Source organism: Molothrus aeneus, chromosome Z (assembly GCF_037042795.1).
Source record: "Molothrus aeneus isolate 106 chromosome Z, BPBGC_Maene_1.0, whole genome shotgun sequence".
In the NCBI taxonomy this organism is placed as follows: Eukaryota; Metazoa; Chordata; class Aves; order Passeriformes; family Icteridae; genus Molothrus; species Molothrus aeneus.
In genome coordinates, this window is record NC_089680.1 from 32,108,841 (window position 1) to 32,128,929 (window position 20,089).

Below are 20,089 nucleotides of genomic sequence, written 5' to 3' on the forward strand. Positions count from 1 at the left end.
GTACGTTAACCAGAAAAAGAAGATCAGAGAGGTACCCTCTCTAATAAACAGCACTGGAAAACTGGAGAACTGGTAACAACAGAAATAGAGAAGGCTGAGGTTCTTAACAACTTTTGCCTTAGTCTTCAATGGGAAACTCTTCCCACACCTCTTGACTGGATGGATAAGAGGATGAGGACTGGGAGAGCCAGGTCCTTCCCACTGGAAGAGACGGTGAGTTTTGTGACCACCTGAGGAACCTGAATGTACCCAAGGAGATGCATCCCAGAGTCCTGAGGGAATTGGCTGATGTAGTTGCATGGCTACAGGAAGGGCAGGTCCTGTCTGACCAAGCAGTGGCTTTCTGTGATGGGTTGACTGCATTAGTGGGTAAGGGAAGGGTTACAGATAGCATTTTTCTGGACTTCAGTAAAGCCCTTGACACAGTCCCCCACAATATTCTCTCCAAACTGGAGAGAGGGATTTGATGGGTGAACTATTAGGTGGATTAGGAATTGGTTGGAAGGTTGCATCCAGAGGGTCATAGTCAATGGCTCAGTTCCAATGGACATCAGAGACAGGTGGTGTCCCTCAAGGACACTAAACCAGTGTGGTTTAGTATCTTCATTAATGACATAGACAGAAGGATGAAGCAATTTTGCAGATGACACTAAGCTGAATTCACTTGATACCATTCAGAGGCACATGGACAAGCTCTAGGAGAGGGCCCATGGGAATCTCATGAGGTTTAACAAGGTCACGTGCAAGGTTCTGCACGTGGGTCAGAGCAGCCCTGGTACCAGCACAGGCTGGGGATGAACAGATCCCAGCAGCCCTGCCCAGAAGGAATTGGGGGTGCTGGTGGCTGAGGCTGGACATGACCCAGCCATGGGCACTCCCAGCCCAGAGAGCCACACGTGTCCTGGGCTGCATCCAGAGCAGGGTGGGCAGCAGGGTCAGGGAGGGGATTCTGCCCCTCTGCCCTGCCCTGCTGAGACCCCACCTGCAGGGCTGCATCAGCTCTGGGCTCCCAGCACAGGAAGGACAGGGACCTGCTGGAGGGAGTCCAGAGGAGGCCACAGAGATGATCAGAGGGATGAAGCAGAGGGAAAAGGCTGAGATATTTGGGATTGTCCAGTCTGGAAAAGAGAAGGCAAGACTATTTACAATGGCATGTAGACACAGGACAAGGGGGAATGGGTTTAAACTGAAAGAGAGTAAGTTTACATCAGATATTAGGAAGGAAATCTTTATTGTGAGCTTGGCGAAACACAGGTTGCCCAGCATAATTTTGGATGCCCCACCCCTGCAAGCGCTCAAAGCCATGTTCAACAGGGATCTGAACAACCTGGTCTAGTGAAATGTGTCCTATTCCATGGCAAGTGGGTTTGGAACTAGATGATCTTCAGGGTCCCCCTCCAACTCAAACCACTCTATGATCCGCCAAAGACTGGTACCAAGAGTTATTGAACCACTTGAATGCTGAAAAATATAAATTACTACCTGAAGCTCCACAACTATCCTTATTATACATGTTTCTGGGCTTCACTGCTAAATGTATAAAGTACTCTATGGAGGCAGAAAATACTCAGCAATGTGGGTAACTTACACAGCATTAATGTGCTTTTCTTTGATTTATACTGTGGTATGAGATGCAATTATTGTTTGTTTTCTCCTTTACAATCAGGGCCAAAGCTTTTACAGTTCAGTCTTTTCTCAGGATGCATGTTTCTGTACCTTTTCCTCACGATTTTCTCACTGGGTCTTAATATTAAAGATTATCTGTTGTCTGCAGTTTCCCTGAGACAACAGTAAAACAGTTTCCCTGAGACAACAGTAATTTCTAGAATTAATTTTTTATCTGTTTGAATAGCTTTTACATCTCAGTTGAAAACTAATTCAATAGCAAACTTACTGCAGGATTAGGACTTCAGAAAATAATGTGAATGTTGATTAAGAACATGTACATTTCCTTTGAGGGTGTAAGATTCTTGTTTGGTTTTGGGTGCTAGAGCAAACTCTAGAATCACATTTCTCACAGAAGCACAAGATAACTGCCTTAAAAACCTAACCTCTCTTTAGCATTTGGAGCCTCTTTTTAATTCTACTAAATTTAAACAAAAAAATCAGAAGAATTTAGTGTGAAGCAAGACAACACTTTAGAAAAAGCAGCATTTTGTATAATTCTAAACTAGAACAGCACTAGTTGGGCATCTAAGGACCATGCTAAGGTCCTGATTACAGAGAAAGGTTACACTTATTCAAGTATCTTCTCTGTAGCAGAGCCATAGTAGGAAAAAGCATTTTGGGAAGTGAGGAGAACCGATAAGAAATGAAAATGCTCAGCATCTTCATCCTGCCATGCAACCAGAATGTGAAGGGAAGGTCAAAATCAGTGACCTGACAAAATCACTGAGCTGTATCAAGAAAAGTGGGTACACCAACTGGTGCAAGGCTATTGGTCTTCCCCAGCTTAGTTCAGTTGATATGGCTATGAATTTCTCTTTGCCTCAAGCCCTGGTTTATACAAAGTTGGGAAATGTTTTAGTCTAGTTTAAGAAAGAAATTTGAAATAAAGCTGAACTATTCATTAAGCTAGATGACAGTATTTGCCACAACAGTCTAACAATCAGTATTTCATTTAATACACATTTGAACAATTCAATCAGTATTTTATGAGCAGGCCAATTTGAAAATAGGCAGCTGTTGGCTTTGTTTATTAACAAAAGTGTAACCGCATAGCAGACAATTTCATAGGAGTACAAACACTGGCTACTTTTACAAGAACAATTTGCTGATATGTGTATAGGGTCCACCTTGTTTGTATTTACTTCAGGTAACCAGGTATATACAATACCAGCATGTCTGTTATCAATTTTCTACCAAAACAAGAAAGAGGGAGCTTCTGTTCATAGGCACTACTTTATTAGCATCTTAACAAAATATTTGAGAAAATGACAGTAGGTAGGAACAATGTTCTCAGTAGAGTTCAGGTTCACAAGCATTTCTAGAAAACCATTTTGCTGTACTTACTGTGTTTTCACACACCAAAATTCTCTCTGAACCACATACTCATTGTGTATGTTGCTGGAACCCACCTGCCATTTGAACTCAGTTTTCAAGCAGTGTGATTTCCATTGAACTTTATTACCTAGTATTTGTCCACTATGGGGGGGAGTGGAAGCTGATGGGGAAGGAAGGTAGTGGGGGGAGGGAAGAGAGAGGGAAGGACTAGGGTAGAACAAATGGGAAATACATTTAAAAGCGCAGGTAACTGACAGTAAAATATATGTTCTTTGGTTAGCAAGCAGAAAGAAAGGAAAGGACTTGCATACATGATAGATACGCACTAGCATTCTAAAGCAGAAGACAAGAATGTCAAGAGTGTATTCTTTCCCCACTGCCAGATGGAAGGGCTATTATTATAAATGAAAGGCAGCAGTAGTGGATGCCAGGCACTTTTTTTGTGTGCCAGATTCTGAAGTCCAGATGTAAGCAGGTTACCCCTGGGACAGGACAGGCTTCAGCTCCCGCAGCAGAACAGAACCAATCACAGTTTTCTCAGTGTTTATGATGAGCTGTGCTGTAGAGCTCTCCTTCAGCTCCACTGTGACTAGCATCAGTGACCCACTGTGCACAGTCTTAGCTGCAAACCTGGAGGGAAAAGGAAATAAAAAAGAAAAGAGAAAAATCACTGAGGTGATTTTAAAATCTTAAGGTCAAAGACAGCTAATGTTTCTTTCTGCAAGAGTTAAATTAGCTCAAATATAATAAAATACTTATAAATTCATAAATTCATTTCAGGGGATAAACCATAAAACCTCCCGTAAATTCTTCAAACATAATTTATGTAAATATTTTTGCATTTTATAAGGGCAAAGAAGTATCATGCAAAATTTTGTATTTAGGAGTACAAACAAAATCTTATTTAAATAATTTGTAATGTAAATATTGATTCTTCAGTTCATCTACAATATTCATACACACTGACAACCTGACTACAGCTGTATAGAATTTTCAAAGGATTTTCATTAGTTGGTGCCCCAAAGACAATACAACTATGTTAAATGTAGTAGAACATATATAAAAAGCCAAACCATTGTACTTACTAAAATATGTCTCCTCCTGTAATCCCAGAAATTAATTCAAACTAAAACCAGTCAAAATTATAAACATATGAAACAATCACTTTGAAAAGACAGTAGCAGCAAGACAGTTATTCTGTGAATTTATCTCCAGAACCATAAAAATGTGGCCAATATTTTTAAACATTTTATAATTATTAAAAATCCTACAAAGGAAATAAAAAACTACTAACCAATCAGACAGACAAAAGTTAGGACTAATGCACCATTACTAAATTCCAAGACATGAAGAACCCACTAATTACAGGGAATTAAAAGCAAAACTAGCCTTTTAAGCACCACAATTGACTGAAAAGCCATTTTAGGCACAATGAACTTCTGTCAATCCTGTTAATTCATTCTGTGCGCAGAGCCAGGCCCAAGAGACAGGAAGCAAGGATGGCAACAGCGTCCATCTTTCCATCTTCCACAAGGAGCACAACACGCTCTCCCCCCTTCTTGGTTACTTCTCAACAACAAAGTTGCTGCACATGGGCTTTTGAAAACACTAACAAGTGTAGAGCAGGTCTGTGACCCCGTCTGACCCCACTTTGCAGGGCCAATCTCCCCTCCTCTTTCTGAATGACACGTGTCTGAATCAGAGCCATCTGCCTCAATTTGCGCAACATCTTCAGTCACAATAGGACCCAGTTAGCCCTGACAACAGCTCACAATACAGAAAAATCAAACTGCTGCGTTGACAGCACGCTATGGGCTATTCAAGAGCAAACCAACTGGTCAGTGTCTCCTGTCTGACAATCAGCATGGGCCTTGCAAAGCGCCTACCCAAGCCCTTGGGGATCTGTTTAATTACCATCAACATAAAGGAGGGAGTTTATCAGGAGATACTCAAAAAACTTCACTCCAGACTTAATTAAAATATTAGCCACTTAAGCAGGAAGCAGGTTCTTTTTAAACGAGAAGTAATTTCTGTCTTTTTTTTTTTCTTTTTAAACTAAGCATATCAAAATCTCATAACACATTATACTAATTAAGGAAACATGGGGCACTTTTCTAATGTCACCCATCATAGGTCAATCTATTTCTTTTGTCTGGATTACAGATACATTCAAAGACCTCTCTTTTTAATAGAAGGTTATAAAACAATATTACTAGTACAAAAATTACCTACTTAGCTAGTTATATCAATGATTTCATCTATTTATGCTGCAAGGTAGAAGATGACTATTTCTCTTGTTGACTTCGACAGGGGGATAATTATAGAAACAATAGTCTTATTAGTCACTTTATTTACTTAACAGTTGTGCCTTGGGACAACACAGAGGCAGATTATCTCTGAGTATGCACATAAATAGGTTGCTAGTTGGCACTCCTGCTGTGCTTCCTAGCCCCGAGGCTTGATTTTACCCTCTTTTATCAAAAGCTGAAAGTGATACAAAGTCAGCGTTCTGGGAAAGCCAAGGTGGTCCAAAGCATGAGAGATGAGTTTTGTGCTGATATTTTTACATGTGAATTTGCAAAATCACTTAGGGGATCAACAGTACTTTTCCATAGCCCTGAACAAACCACATAAAATCAATAAAATGTGAGTTTGCATGTGGTTTGCAAGATGCAAAGGGCCTGATACTCAGGTAATTTTACACAAAGTGTTAATACGCAAAACTAGCAGCAGCTAATCTGCTTCCATCCATGGTCACCGATATGGCGTCTGGAATTGCTTGGTGAAGGAAGAATTGGACCACAACAGGAAGACTTATTTCACCATTAAAACTGTACATATAGAAGAGAACCACTCAGTGGGTTTACTGCTGCTTTTGAACTTTGAAAACCAAAATTTGTTCCTTAGAATAGGGAATATAATCTAGCTTCTAAGGAGAGTTATAAATACACTTGTATAATCTGTAAAACTGGACTCAGTTATAACAGGATGGAGCACTTGGCACTGGCAGTAAAACTGGTTTGTCAGTTATTTAGATGTTTTAAATACACTGTCATTGAAGGATTTAGTTAATAGCTGTTTTTTCAACTAAATACATGCTACTGCTTTTATATACTAACTCTTACCATAAACCCTCAAGAATTTTCCAAAAGGTGTGTTGTTCTCAACTAAATAGCTAGGGAAGCCTAGAAAGGCATGAAAAAAAATCTCTCAGCAGCAAAAAATTAATCACTAATAACATGTGTTCACTCTCGGTGAGAAACTTTCATTTTCTCCATGAGGTCAGCAATAATTTTTCACTTTGTAGGTTAGAATTTGAATTAAAAACAAACAAAAATCCCCAAACTAAACCAAAAAAGACAATAAACCAACATGAAATTTGGCTTTAAGAAGCCTTGAAAACTGCACTGTGATACATTTAAATCTAGGATGTATATTGATTGATTGTAGGTCCAAAAGAATGAATTTGTCCTGTGGACAACTCTAAACATAAGACATGTATTATGAGCATGGTTCTGTTGCAACAAAGGATCCATCTATAAATATAAAAAAATCCTAAACAAACAACAAAAAAACCCCAAAAAACCAAAGCAAATGAGAATGCATCTGGAAAACAAATCCAAATATTTACTAATAGCTTCAAGATGGCTGTTTCTGCTATGATGCAGTATTTAATTCTGCGATAATATTGATTCTAAATCTGATTTTACATCATTAAAATATTCAGGAACATTTGCAGCTGTTAGTATTTTTCCCATTTAAAAAAATCAAGACAGATTGGAACAAAAAATGTGAGAAATATTGTATATTCTGAACGTTTACAATTTTTTTTTTTGAAAGGATATTAAATATTCTGAGCATATGTGACATGCAAAAAAAGAGAAGGAGTTAATACATTATTTTTATATAAATGTACTACCTATCAGTAAATAGGGAAATATACATTAAGAAACAAATTCAGCACCAATAAAGTACTATATATTTTTAGAAAATAACTCAGTCTTTCAGGAGTTAAAAATAAAGCATACAGTCTCTGTGACTTCCAATGAAAATAAAATTTGTTCATGATAACCATAGAGAAAAATTTGATATATACTTGATATAAAGAGAAAACACAGAGTGTCAGATACTAAAATGTGACAGCGTTTGCCAAACACTGACTTTGCAATGATGACTAGTCTGAATATAGACTGGGAGTAATTTTCTCTTTTTTTGTAGACAAAATATAGCTACTATAAGGAGATGCATTTTTTGCAGGAAAGGTTCTGAAAATTTCAGTGGCAGTGAATATACAGCAGCAGACTAACTCACTTAAAACCTGCTTGTTAAAATTCAACATTTGAAAAGTAAATTTACACCTGAACACTCACTATCAGATTATGAATAAGTGCAAATTGGGATATTTACAGCAGAGCCGGGTTCGTTACACATAATTCAATGGCATTAAAACACACTCTCTCCTGTCTTCCTCTTTGACTTTTTTATTCAAGCTAAATTTTCTTGTTTTTCTGTTCTACTGCTTACCACAAAGACTGACAATGGCCCATGGAGGTTAAAACTTTTTTTCCCTCCGCCCTTTCTTTAAATCTTGTACATGAAGCCTTCAATTACTGCCTGCTGAAGCAGACAGAATCCTATTAGTAAGGAAGACAATCAGAAGATGCAATGCCCTGCCCTAGCTGTAGAAAAATAATTAGTCCAAAGCTGACAAATGTGTAATCAAGTTATGCAATGAATATATTCAAAGGGGAAAAAAATACTGCTGTGAATTAGTCTTCAATTTGTAAATATAAGAATGAATAACTACAAAGGAGCTTCCAGCATGTCAACTAGACAACAAAGATCCTTACACTTATACTTTCAGTACTCTGAATCTTCATATTGCTCTGCTATGTACAGATTTCACCTTATAAATAACAACTCATCTAAAAATCGGCTCCTTGTATTTATTTGCATTAAAAAAAATTACTTGTATTCATTCTCTGAGTAAGTCTTAGAAGGTGAAAAGGAAGTATTTGGGTATTAGTTCTGACCTGGGGATAGAGAGAGCTTAATACTAAAACTGTAAACACAAACATACCCACAAAAAGAAGGAACTTAATCTGGTGATTTTAACATTGGCTACTACTAATAAAATTTGATTGCTATTTACCTTAAAAATCATATTATTATAATGTGACTTTCTTTTTCCCTGCATATTTAATGCAATTTAACACTACCTCTGAACAAATTGTTCAAAATACCTAATTCATTAAAATAATGTAATTATTTTCCAAAATTATCTATTTTTCCAGGGAGTATAAAATAACAAAATTGTAAAATAAACTGCAGTCAAATGTACATATTTTTACCATGTTTATTTGTATTCCCAAAGTAGATTTTAAGTCTGTCCTCAGTTTCCAGCAAGCAGCTGCACTGTACCTCTAACAAAAATGCAGAAATGCAAGTCAGTAGTCTGAACTTACTGTCCAATACATAGCACTACTCCACATGTTCAAAAAGATGCTGCATGAACTTTTTATCATCTTCCAAATTTATTATTAGTTTAAAAATATCAGCATTTTTAAATGTAGGTATTTATATCTCCTCCCTTAAACTTCAATGAGCTAAGAGCCTGAATCAAAATATTTGGTCCTCCCACCTTGAAAAGTCTAATTGCAATACTCGATCTATTTTGTTTTTTCGTATACTTCACTCTTTCTTTTTTTTTTCCTATAGAATTGGACATTTAATATGATACATGCTTGAGAATTATACTCAGTCTATTTTTAAAACAGGCTATAAATTTTAATTTGCAGAAAAATTATTTAATTTCAAGAAAGTAGATTATTTTATAGAATGATATTAAAATATTAAATATTAAATGCTCAGAGATCTTTACAATCAAAGACAGTCTTCTGCTCAGTTAGTTCTTAAAGTGTTAAGCATTTTCTGTTTAAATAACTGGCTCAAAGGGCTCCTGTTTGTTTTTCAAAGAAAATGCTGCACATATTTATCACTTTATACCATTCAGATACAAAAGCAGTGCTGTCCTCTAGTGGAGAGCAAATAAGCCAGGCTAGAACAATCTGTTTTGATCAAGAGCATATCTAAAACGACTCACTCATATACTTTTAATGTTAAGACCAAATTTAATTTCCTAAAGTTATTTAAAAATCTTGCAATTTGCATATAAGCTCCTTAATACAATAATATATCTATGTGTTAAGGGCATTAAAATGATTCTGTGTGAAGGCATTCTCTTGATCAAGTATTTTACACCAGTTATTTAAAATTTTGATATGATGATAACACATGAAAATAGTATTAGTATACTCAGGGCCCTTTTGTTAGCAGAGAGAAAATTTCAAGGTTTTGGAACATTAGGATTTGATTAAGGATTTGATTAGGCTTGATTAAGGAATAATGGTAATAGGAAGAGTAATATGAGGAACTACAGAATGAGTACTTTCATACTTATAAAATTCAGTTTTGTTTTCCTCTATTAATAAAAAAATTAACCTAAGAATAGTTACTAAGCAGAAAGACTTCTAGTCCTGCCTGTTTAAAGAAATATAAATGGTTAGCCTAGCTGGGCTTTTTTTTTCTTTTTTCTTTTTTTAAATAAAGAAAACAAAACCAAACCTCCCAAAACAAAAAGCTGGAATTACTTCCATCATAAAGCAAGAAAACATTAAGAGTTTAAAAGTCCTGCTTAAAATAAAAGGTGAAATAATGGTGGACATGGATATACTACTATTCCATTTAAAATTCTGTCTCCTACAGGTAAAGACTACCAGAAAAGCTGCTTTGCCTAGGTTATTTAGCTATCTAATTAATTTCTACTTGAGAGATTAAGAAGCAAAATCAAAGTTGCATGCCTGTTACAAGTTTATTTACACAGCTACCCACTGAAGTTTTCTAGAAGAGTAGACCAGGAAGACTGAGCCCCACAGCTAAGGAACTAGAGAAGCAAAACAGTCTTAGGTAACTGCATCAAAGGAGGTACTTTGCAGGAGCAGAGGTTGGTTTCACTTTCTCTCAGCTCTCCAACAGGCTAACTGCTTAGTAAAAAACCTTAGAACAGGTGTGCTTGCACACAGAACAGAAAAGGCCTTTAAAAAAGTCTTTGTGGATTTATAGACCTGTTTATCAGCTACTGACAACATATACTCTGATTCAAGTAAATAACTATAAAGAATTTATATTTCTCAGGAACTTATACATGGTGTTTATCTTCAATAGATGCGTATTTTTGTTTCCAGCAGACATGCTGGAAGCTGATGCGGTTCTTATGTTCTTATGTTAAGGTGAATTCTTAGAATTCTTCTAAGGTGAATTCTTAGAATTCTTCTAAATTTAGTGCAAATTGGAAGATGACATACACAGAAAAATTTTCCAGGTGGACCCCATTAGATGGAGTTTGGTTCAGTACAAATGTACCTACACAAACATGCCATGGCATACCTTTTCTCCCCACATTAAGTGTTGCTGGATTAAAAAGATGTGGGGAGGATAACTGATTACTAACCACGACATTCTCTGATAATCAAAATTGTCTGTAAACAAACCCCTCTTTCCTTTGAGAATCAGTCTGCCAATATAGTATAAATGGGACATGACAGGTTGCAAAATGATAAAAAGGGGTGAATATAACCAGACTGTCAAGCTGATGCATGGGGTGAGAAATAAAGGCTAGTGAAACACAGTTTGGATTTCTGTATTTTCTGGATTTTGAACATTTTATGCAAGTTTCTACATTTGGTATTATTGTTTTCATATTATTCAGAATATGAATTCTCACCAATTGCAGTATGTCTACTGTCATAATAAATGATTTACACAGTATGTTTCTGATTTTGCTAAAGGGTAGCAATACAAGCCTCCACAAGACAGGTGGATGGTATTTTACATCTTGTTCAATAATTGCTTATTAAAGAAATCAGATAGTGAAGGGTACACTAAGCAATGTCGTACTATCCATGCCAAGCTCTGAAGAAACTACCATATCTACATGGTTCAGTAAAGTGTCCTCAAAAATGTAGGTCTCAGAACTGCACAGTCACTGCATGCACTGCAGTGCTTGAGCTAGGTTAGACCTGCCCCAGCAATGAGCAGAAGTGCTGTTTAATGCTTCTTTGTTTAAAACTTAGCTTGCTTGCTGCTAATCCAGGTGTCCACTATGACACCACTAAGAGATGAGAATCCTCCCTCTGCAAGTCCTGGTCATGTCTAGGAAGAAGAGATAGCTGTTAGTATTGCCACTTTTTGTGACTGTAATGGAGAAAGACATTAAAATCCCTATCTTAAAATGTGAAATGGCTGTTCTGAACACTTTAGAGCTTCGTTGTTGAAAGAGATTTGATTTTCTCCAAACCCTCAGATTGTCCCATATTGGGTTGTTGAAATTATAGAAATGACCATGTGAAATTTGAGGACTGAAATTAATTAATGCTGTTGTGTGTCTCAGAGGGCAAAACAATGGTTACAGCTGTCCTGATGAACTGCAGAACAAAGATACGTATATGACACCATGCTCACTTTCTAATACTGCAACTTCCTGTTTGCAATTGAGGATTCCTTCCAGAATACAACAGCAGCAACAAACTAGTGCAATGGACTATTAAATAAGTTGAGGTCGACTAAACTTCATTCTTCATTATCCACCCAAATAGCTTCAGAGTTTTATCTCACTGACTGGTTGGGCAATGCACAAGTGGTCTTCAAGAATGAAAACAGTGGAAAAGATGATCTATCTTGCACCACTTTTAGAGCCACAGTCATTGAATTAAGTAATATTCTGTAGTATGATGCATCCCATTTAGGAAATGCTTTGGGAAGTAGAAGGTAGAGAGGTAGGTAGTTGAAGATGGCCTGATTCTCCATCCCATTGCACATTATACTCTGACGTCAACAGAAGCACCCAAGTATAAAACAAAATTTGAGCGAAGAAGTAAATCCAGCTTGTGATCTTTGCTTCGAACAGATTTTTCTGCCATATGCAGCTGCCAACACTTTAAAAGCTTTGCACCATATTTTTGTTGGTAGCGTGAAAAAACACCTTCTCTGTGTATTTCCATTACTTTTTTTCCTAAGCCAATTTAGCCTGAAACATCTCTCCTTCATGCACAGGGTCTTATGTAATAGTAGACAATATTTTGATACTTTCTAGAGGATTATGAGAGCATTCAAGTCTTTATAAGATTCAAGTCTGCAACTAGTCTTTTCATTCTGTCACCATCTGTTATCTTTTGTTATAATCAAAGTGAAGCAGATGATGACTACCTATACTTGTAGGAGATGAAAATGAATAAAGGAGGAAGAGACCTGAGGAACTTTTAAAATATTTGTCTGAGAAGAATAAGCAACACGTTGAAAGTAGCACTAGCATGGAGGGCATTTCTGGGTAAATAAGGCTTGTGTCAGTTAAATAGAATATGACTGAAAATCTTGAATAATGCCTTCATCTCATCATATTTTGAAATAGAACAGACAGGATTTCTTTGTTGTTGTTGTTGTTGTTGTATCTAAAGCAATGAATGTTACTGCCCAAGTAGAGACCGGGAGCTCAAGTGATGTTCTACAGAAGAATCAACTTTGAGGGAATAAATGTCCTCCATTATGTACCCTCTTATCTTGAAAATAGAACAATTCCTAATAGGCTTTCCCCACTGACAACAAACAGCAGACAGACTTCAACTGAAAAGTACTTGTTCCCTAAACGTAGTTATTCAGAGTGATTTAATTCCCTGCAGGAACAAATAGTTTTCTTTCAGTGTCTTTGTCTTCAAACGGCGCCCTCACTTGTGGTCTGAACCAAAAGACAGAAGCTTGGTGCCTCAGCTGACTCTTTAAAATCACTTTATCAACATCAAGTAACAGTTTTTGGAACATTAAAAGAGCTGTGGATATTCCAACAATTATGCTAATCAGTCTTGTGAAAAAATATTTTAAGGAAAAAAAGAACTCTTCTTTCAGAAGTTTTAATATTTAACAAAACACATTTCCAATTCAAGAAAATCTCCCTTTTGAAATGTATTTCACATTCTTGCTTCTAGAAGAAGCCTTTTAAAATTGAAATAATGTTTCCACTTATTAGCAAAAGCAAGAAAGATCAATACATAATATAGCTAAATCCTATTAAGGACATGTAAATGCATTTCATGTTGTCCTACAAGGCCCTGTAATCTAAGCTCTTGAATAAACTCCATTGAAGATCAGGTAGCTACTCTAAAGAAAGCAAAATAGTACAGCAAATTTATTTTTCAAATAATAAATATTTACCCGCACCATTGTCTGTTGATATCTACGTCTGTATCTATAGGCTACCAAGTTAAAAATTTTTGCAAATATCATTTCAAATAAAAACCAGTTACAAAAGACAGTTTAAAGCAGAATCAACTATGTCAACTGGCATATTTGTTCTACATTCATTTAACAGTTAAATTATTACACTGTAATTAAATACACAAATTTAGTAGCCACATGGTAAAGAGAGAAAAGAAATGCATTTAAGAAAGTGTTGCTACATTACGATATGCTCAGATATATAGCTGATGCATTTGACATTTGTTTTCACTTATTTCATTTTTCTTTTGTGAGTGTATGCTACTCTGTTGATATTTATTTCAAGTATTTACTTTTGAATCTTCATTATATTTGCTCTAAGTGTTTTTACTTGGTGCAAAAATAAAATCCTAGTAGGGTTATTAATTTAAGGATTTAATTTAAGGATTACTGGAATCCAGTAATTGGATTCCACTAGCACGACAACATCTTCAGCATGAATGTGAATACATTTAGACTGAAAGAAACCATGAAACACACCTGTTCATGTCCATTAGATACTCTTGCACTTGTATTAAACTGTACCATCTCATTTTGAATGAGTATATTGCATTACTAGGCAATACAATTTTTTTGGCATTAGCCATCATTAGGCAGTAATATTCAAATTGGAGATGACCAACTAGTAGGTTAATGTAATTTATGCTGCACAATGCAGAATGCCAGTTAAAAAACAGTACTTATTTTTCTGTGTAAAAAGACTTCCAAGAAGTCAGCTGAAGTAGTCCTCACAGAACAGCATGATGAACTAAAAGTTTTTGGACGTAATTTTTTTTCTGCAATATCACTTGCAATAAAACAAGACAAATGACAACCCTATAAAAATTAGAAAATTTATTTTTAATGTATTTTTATTGAATCTGTAACTGTTTAGACAAGATAAAAGGTGACTGTTTATTTTCTTATTCTGAAATTGTGCATCAAATAAAAGTCACAATTCTGGTACCCATGAGACTTCTGCCAGAAAAATTTGATTTTTCCTTCCTCTAATGACAGAGTTCATTTAATCCAAACATGTTTACCTTATATATATATATATATATATATATATATATATATATATATATGTATATATATATAAACAAACTATTTTGGTCTTTTTTTTCGGCTTTTTGGAAGGATTATTATCTAATATCTATCTCAAATATTCATTCATGTGAATCTAGGATTTACTTTAATGACAAATCATAACTGTTTTAAAGATTAACAGGTTTATCACAGTGTCAATTAGGTAGTGTTCCTGCTCAGTAAAATCTAGGTAGAATTATGACTACATAATATCTGTGAACTCCATTTACTTATGGTGAAGCAAACAAAGGACTGTTTTCTAATTGCTTATCAACTGCTGGGCATTTCTCAAAGGCCAGTTAAATTGTTATAAACTATATGTTTTGCTTGATGGATTATTCTATCATCTATTTTATAACTATTCTGGCAGACTGAAAACATTGTATTTTGAATCTAAGAAATCAAAAAAGATTTCAGGATGCTCTGAAGCACTCTGAATGCTTCAGCTTGTCCCAAACATGTCTTTAAGCACTGTCTCTGAAGAAGTGTACCCAACAGTAAGTGCATCTTCAATATATTTACTGTTGGTTATGGACTCTGTTGTGGAAAACTTCCCTTAAAAGAAACCAAAAGAGCAAAAGAAAACACCATCAAAGTAGAAACTTATCTACAACCAGGAAACGTGTGGCTGAGCTAGGAACTAGGCTATTATTTTAGGGAGCCTTTTTGAGACTCAGTCAACAAAACAATCCATGCCTATGCGATAAGTCTCATGTGATAGATAGGGTAAAGATGGAGAGCACCTGTAGCAGCAAAGACTTCAGTCTCTCTTGATTGACACTCTCACCTAGTCTTTGAATTGATGTTGAGAACACAGGCTATACGGATCCCTCAGGGATGCAACAAATGAGGACTCTTTCATGGAGGATCAGGTGTCAACAGTGACAATCATTTCAGTGCAATTGCACTAGCTGTGCCATGTTTTTATGGTGAAACAGAATTTTATCATTAACCGTATCAAATACATAGGAAAATCCAGCTGGGTTAATGTTAATGCAATGCACTACAACTGCCCAGCAATGCAAAAGAGACTACATCCAACAATATCAGGTTATTAATCTTGTGTAGGCTGCAGAATTCTCACTCTTCCAAACAGCCATCTCAGTCAGCAAAATTTCAAACAAAAGATTGTTGTTTTCTTTAAAGGAAGATACTTTGCTTGCACGGAATAGCAAAATTCAGGGGACTAGAGATAATTCAGAATTTAGTGAACAGTTTTAGTAGATGGTAAGGGAAATGTATTCGTTTTCTTATTTCAAGACCAGGTTAACCTCTTTGTTCCTGCCACAAGTGAGAAGCCATACAGATTCACAGGACTAAATATTTTGAGTTAATCACATTAAAAGCTGTCATTAACCAACAATGCATCAATTCCACTCACATTCTGTATCATAGCATTTGGATGAAATGGATTAATCTACAAGAAAAACTGGAAATTTGACAGGGCCAATGACTTTCTTGGCAGGTAATTGTTTTTGTTTGCAGATATATATGTAGGAAAGTAAAAAAATAATATGGGAAAACAAGTTGCTCCTCATAGATGATAAAACTAGAGCAGGCTACTTACTATAGGAAACAGAAACAAAAGTTTAAGAATCCCCCAAAACCTTCTTGAAAGTACGGTGCTCTAAAAGGCTACCTCTTCCTTTTGAAACAAAACAAGGGACGGACAATTTCCTCTAACTGTGTTCAGTAAAGTCTAAACACTTCTATATACACTCAATTAATGAGCTGCAGAGTACTTAGTCTCAATTACTATCTGCTTAGTATTATATATTTCAGTATAATTTGGTAGCTTCTTCCTTAGAGTATAGGTAATAAAATTTTCTCTAATATTATCAAATGTTGATGAATTTTGAACTAACAAATTAATATTAAAAGATACTCGTACTTTAAATAACAATCTTACCTGTGTATGTTATCTTGACCAGAAGGAACTACACCCAGGTTAGCTGCTTTCACTACTCTCTCAATTATTACAAGCCTAGTAGAGTTCTGTGGAGCAACAGCTATTGTAGCAGATGTCTCATTCATTCCTGTCAGCATTCCTGAAACATTAAGTATTTAATTATGAATACAGTAAGATTTGTTTGTTTATTAAGCATTAAACCAAAATAGTAGACTCTAAACAAAAAACAAGGCATTAAAAGTTAGATAATTTATTGAGGAAACAATTTCATAGAACTCACATAATTACCTTACTTTAATGTCTTACTTGCAATGACCTTCTATCAGAAACAAATTAGTAATAGCTGAACAATGACATGTGTGATACTAATGCAACTGTGAAACCAAGGTAGTTTTTTTTCTCATAAAAAGCTTAATTTAAAAGAAGAATGGAAACACAGAAATTAAATATTAAGTAAGACTGATTCGGAAAGGTCCAGCTTAAGTAAGAACAAATACAAAGATCCTTCATAATCTTTCAAACATACATTTAATTATAATTCCATATCCAATTGCTAAAAATTATCTTTAAATTCAGGTAGTAGTAATTGGTTCAATTTAGTTATTTAAGAGAAAGTCAGCACATTAGAAACTGGTGAATTCAGTTAGTATCCAGCTCTCTAAAATATCAACATAAACTATTTGAGTAAAATTATTTGAATATGACTACAAAATGGAACCGAAATGTAATTATATCTAAACATATGATGAAGAAAAAGTACAGAAGGATATGACATTCAAGGACATTTTAACAAAACTCACACTTTTCTATCAATATTCATTGTTTAGAAGAATGATTTGTTAGATGCTCACATTGATTAAAACACAACAGTAACTACAACTTAACACTGTGAGTGCCTTTTTACAGTATGTTCAGAAGCTGAAAATGCAGGCAAACAAAGGAGCACGGTACTTCAGGCAGAAATATGAAGCATCTGAAGCAACACTAACAATGAAAACAATGTAAAAGTCTCAAAAGGCCAATGTTTAGCTGCACATACAGCTCCAATCCAGAGGAAATAGTAGTACCAAGATGCTTAATAAGAACAATTAAAAAAATAAATCCAGCATTTTAATGCCCCGGAATGTGCTGCTGTCACAGAATAACAAATATGAAAGTAAAAATGGAACAGCTGATGAGTAAATAATAGGATATTTTCAAAGAGAACAAAAATCGGCATACAACTTTTATAACAGTCAGATTTATCTTGAGTAGAACATGCTATTTCAAATTGTTTAACTATTAGGCAAAAGCTTTACAAACTACATACACAGACTAAGACTGCTTTTAAGCAGAGCATGGGGACTGACATAACACTGCTGAGAGATATGTGTACTTATTTAGGATTTAAACCTTCTCCATTAAGCTCTACTGAAGAGCAAATGCTGAATAAATGAATGCAACTATGTTTATGTTAAAAGCCTGTTTCCCGCAGCATGTAATTAAAGGAAATGTTGTACAAAGCCAGTACTTTTGTCAAGCTCCTGTAAATGGAAAGATGGATAGCACTCAGAGAAGTGAATGCATTGCTTCATATTTAACCTTAACACTCTTGTCATTAATGGTTTGTCTAACTTGTTCTATAAAAGACAAGGTACTGCTCCATTGAAGTAAAATTAAAAAAATCAACTAAACCATGCTTTTCAGAACAGAAGATTCATTATTGTCGACTAATGTATTGGCATAAAGCAAAGTAACATCCTATCAAGTAAGGCACACATTCAATCTGCTTTTTCACCCCCCTTTATTTTTAACTCATGCTGTTTTATTGTTATAGGCAATTTGTACCACTCAGCATGACAGTGTAAACTGAATCAAGATTAATTTACATGCAAAAGAACACTTAGGAGAGCAGCGTGGTAAGCAAATGTATTGTCTCGATTGCTGAGGTGGAAAAGAACCTGGAAATAAAAAAGGCTACTCTAATTAAGGAGCATCAAATATGATTGCTTGGGGTCGTCAATGGCCAGAAAATAGTAAATGTCCAACCATCTAAAGAATTAGCATGCTGCTTGTTAGGAAAACAAATTTTATATATACAATTTTAATAAAATTAGGTAAAGTATATGTTTACTTAACCAAGATTGGGTTTTGGTGTTGGCTTGGTTTTTTTTAAAATGTGATTCAGGTATACACTTCTAAAAAAAGTTGACAAAATTATTCAAAAACATGTCTCTTGAGAGAAAAAAAATCCTAAAGTAGTTTTAATTGCCTATTTTAAAAACGCTATCATAAAAATTCTGATTAATATTCAGCTATAACAATCACATGACACATTTAATATTGCTTGAAACACAAGAATCCAAGAAAACTCTAGCCTGAGCACAAAGCAGGAACTAGTCTGGGTTAGCCACCTGATACGATGAAATAACTGTATGTATTTTAAATAATAAAAGGAGATTAAATTGGAAAAATTACAGTGATGGGTAACAAGGTATGCTAGCCAGCAAGACTAGTCCTATTCTGAACTGAGGGAAAGAGAGTTTTGCTACTGAATTTCAAAAACAACAGACAAGTTGAAATCTGGATACAGAGCTCCCAACAGTAAATGTTCCACTCATGCAGAATTCCTGCTATGGCAACTCGACTTTTCATGGGGATGCGATGTAAAACAGGGTTTAAAATTCTGAGTCCTAAAGGATCAGAAAAAATACTTGAGCAAAAAGGTAAAGAATGTTTAATATTTTAATCCATTTTAATCCGCTCATTCCAAATTTTCAATCACAATAGCTACTAATTCAGCTGCTTTTCCGGGGAACTACTTCACCAGAGGATTCCGAGCTCAGGAAGAAAGGAAAGGGGAGATGGTGCAGCAAAGCTAAGCATATCATGCACAGCATGTGGACAAAAACAGCTTTTGAGGTTCTGCTGCTACCACCAGATAACCTTCACAGACATGAATATTCAATAACCTGTCTGCTCCTCTCTCTTTATGCCATCAGGAAGAAAATGGACATATACAAATGTAACAGACGATGTAAAACAGCAGAGTGTAATTGAATAAAGGTGTGTAGCAATGAATTGTCTTCTACACAGCAGTATAATACCAGCTATTTTCTCTTTAGCATTCTTATTAGGTTACACATGCAATTTAGATGTAAAAATCCTTAAAACCCATACATATTTTCATTCTCTCCTTGCATTTCTAATATTCTCCTCAAACACTTCAGTATTTTTTACCTATCTGTTTTGGTAACAAATAAAACCAGGCATCTCCAGACACAGGACTTGAAACACATTCAAAACCAACAAAATAAAACAAACAAACAAACAAACAAATCAAAAAAAAAGAAGAAAAAAAGGAAAAAAAAAAGGAAAGAGCATGACAAGTGAAAAACAAGTTATATAAATCAGATTCATTTGGAGAATACAGGTAAATTGAAGTTAAACACAAAATAGAATAGCACATACCAACTTCTAAATTGCCCTGCATTTATTATTGTAATTTGGATTTTTCATTTAGCAAGAACACAAAGTAATTCATCCCATATGCTACCTGTTCCTAAAGCTTTGTAATAAATACTAATGTAAAATGTAGAATTGAGACCTCTGTTACAAAGAATATTCTGATACAGCTGATATCCATAAGAAAAAAGATGGAATAGGAAAGGTTTTTAAACCTGTAGTAAATTTGCCAGCCTGCAAAGTCCTGCATCAAAGAATGAATTCAGGAAGACAGAGCAAGCGATACAGAAATGCCAAGAGACCTTCATGGATTTACAAATACTTCATATAAACAAATTT

The 20,089-nt window shown here is 35.2% G+C and overlaps 1 protein-coding gene across 2 annotated transcripts in view; it reads right to left on the reverse strand.

The window, feature by feature from the left end:
• Nucleotides 1–2,664: 2,664 nt before the first annotated feature.
• Nucleotides 2,665–20,089, reverse strand: part of AP3B1 (adaptor related protein complex 3 subunit beta 1) — a 153,139-nt gene continuing 135,714 nt past the window's right edge. Inside the window, exons 26-27 of one of the 2 annotated variants that reach the window (XM_066568762.1) lie at nt 16,307–16,445; nt 2,665–3,633 (exon numbers count right to left, since the gene is read on the reverse strand). In XM_066568762.1, coding sequence (XP_066424859.1) covers nt 3,480–3,633; nt 16,307–16,445 — 293 coding nt within the window. In that variant the 3' untranslated portion in view covers nt 2,665–3,479. Of the gene's footprint in view, nt 3,634–16,306; nt 16,446–20,089 lie in introns of those variants that run through there. The other variant, XM_066568763.1, reaches the window with a different exon arrangement.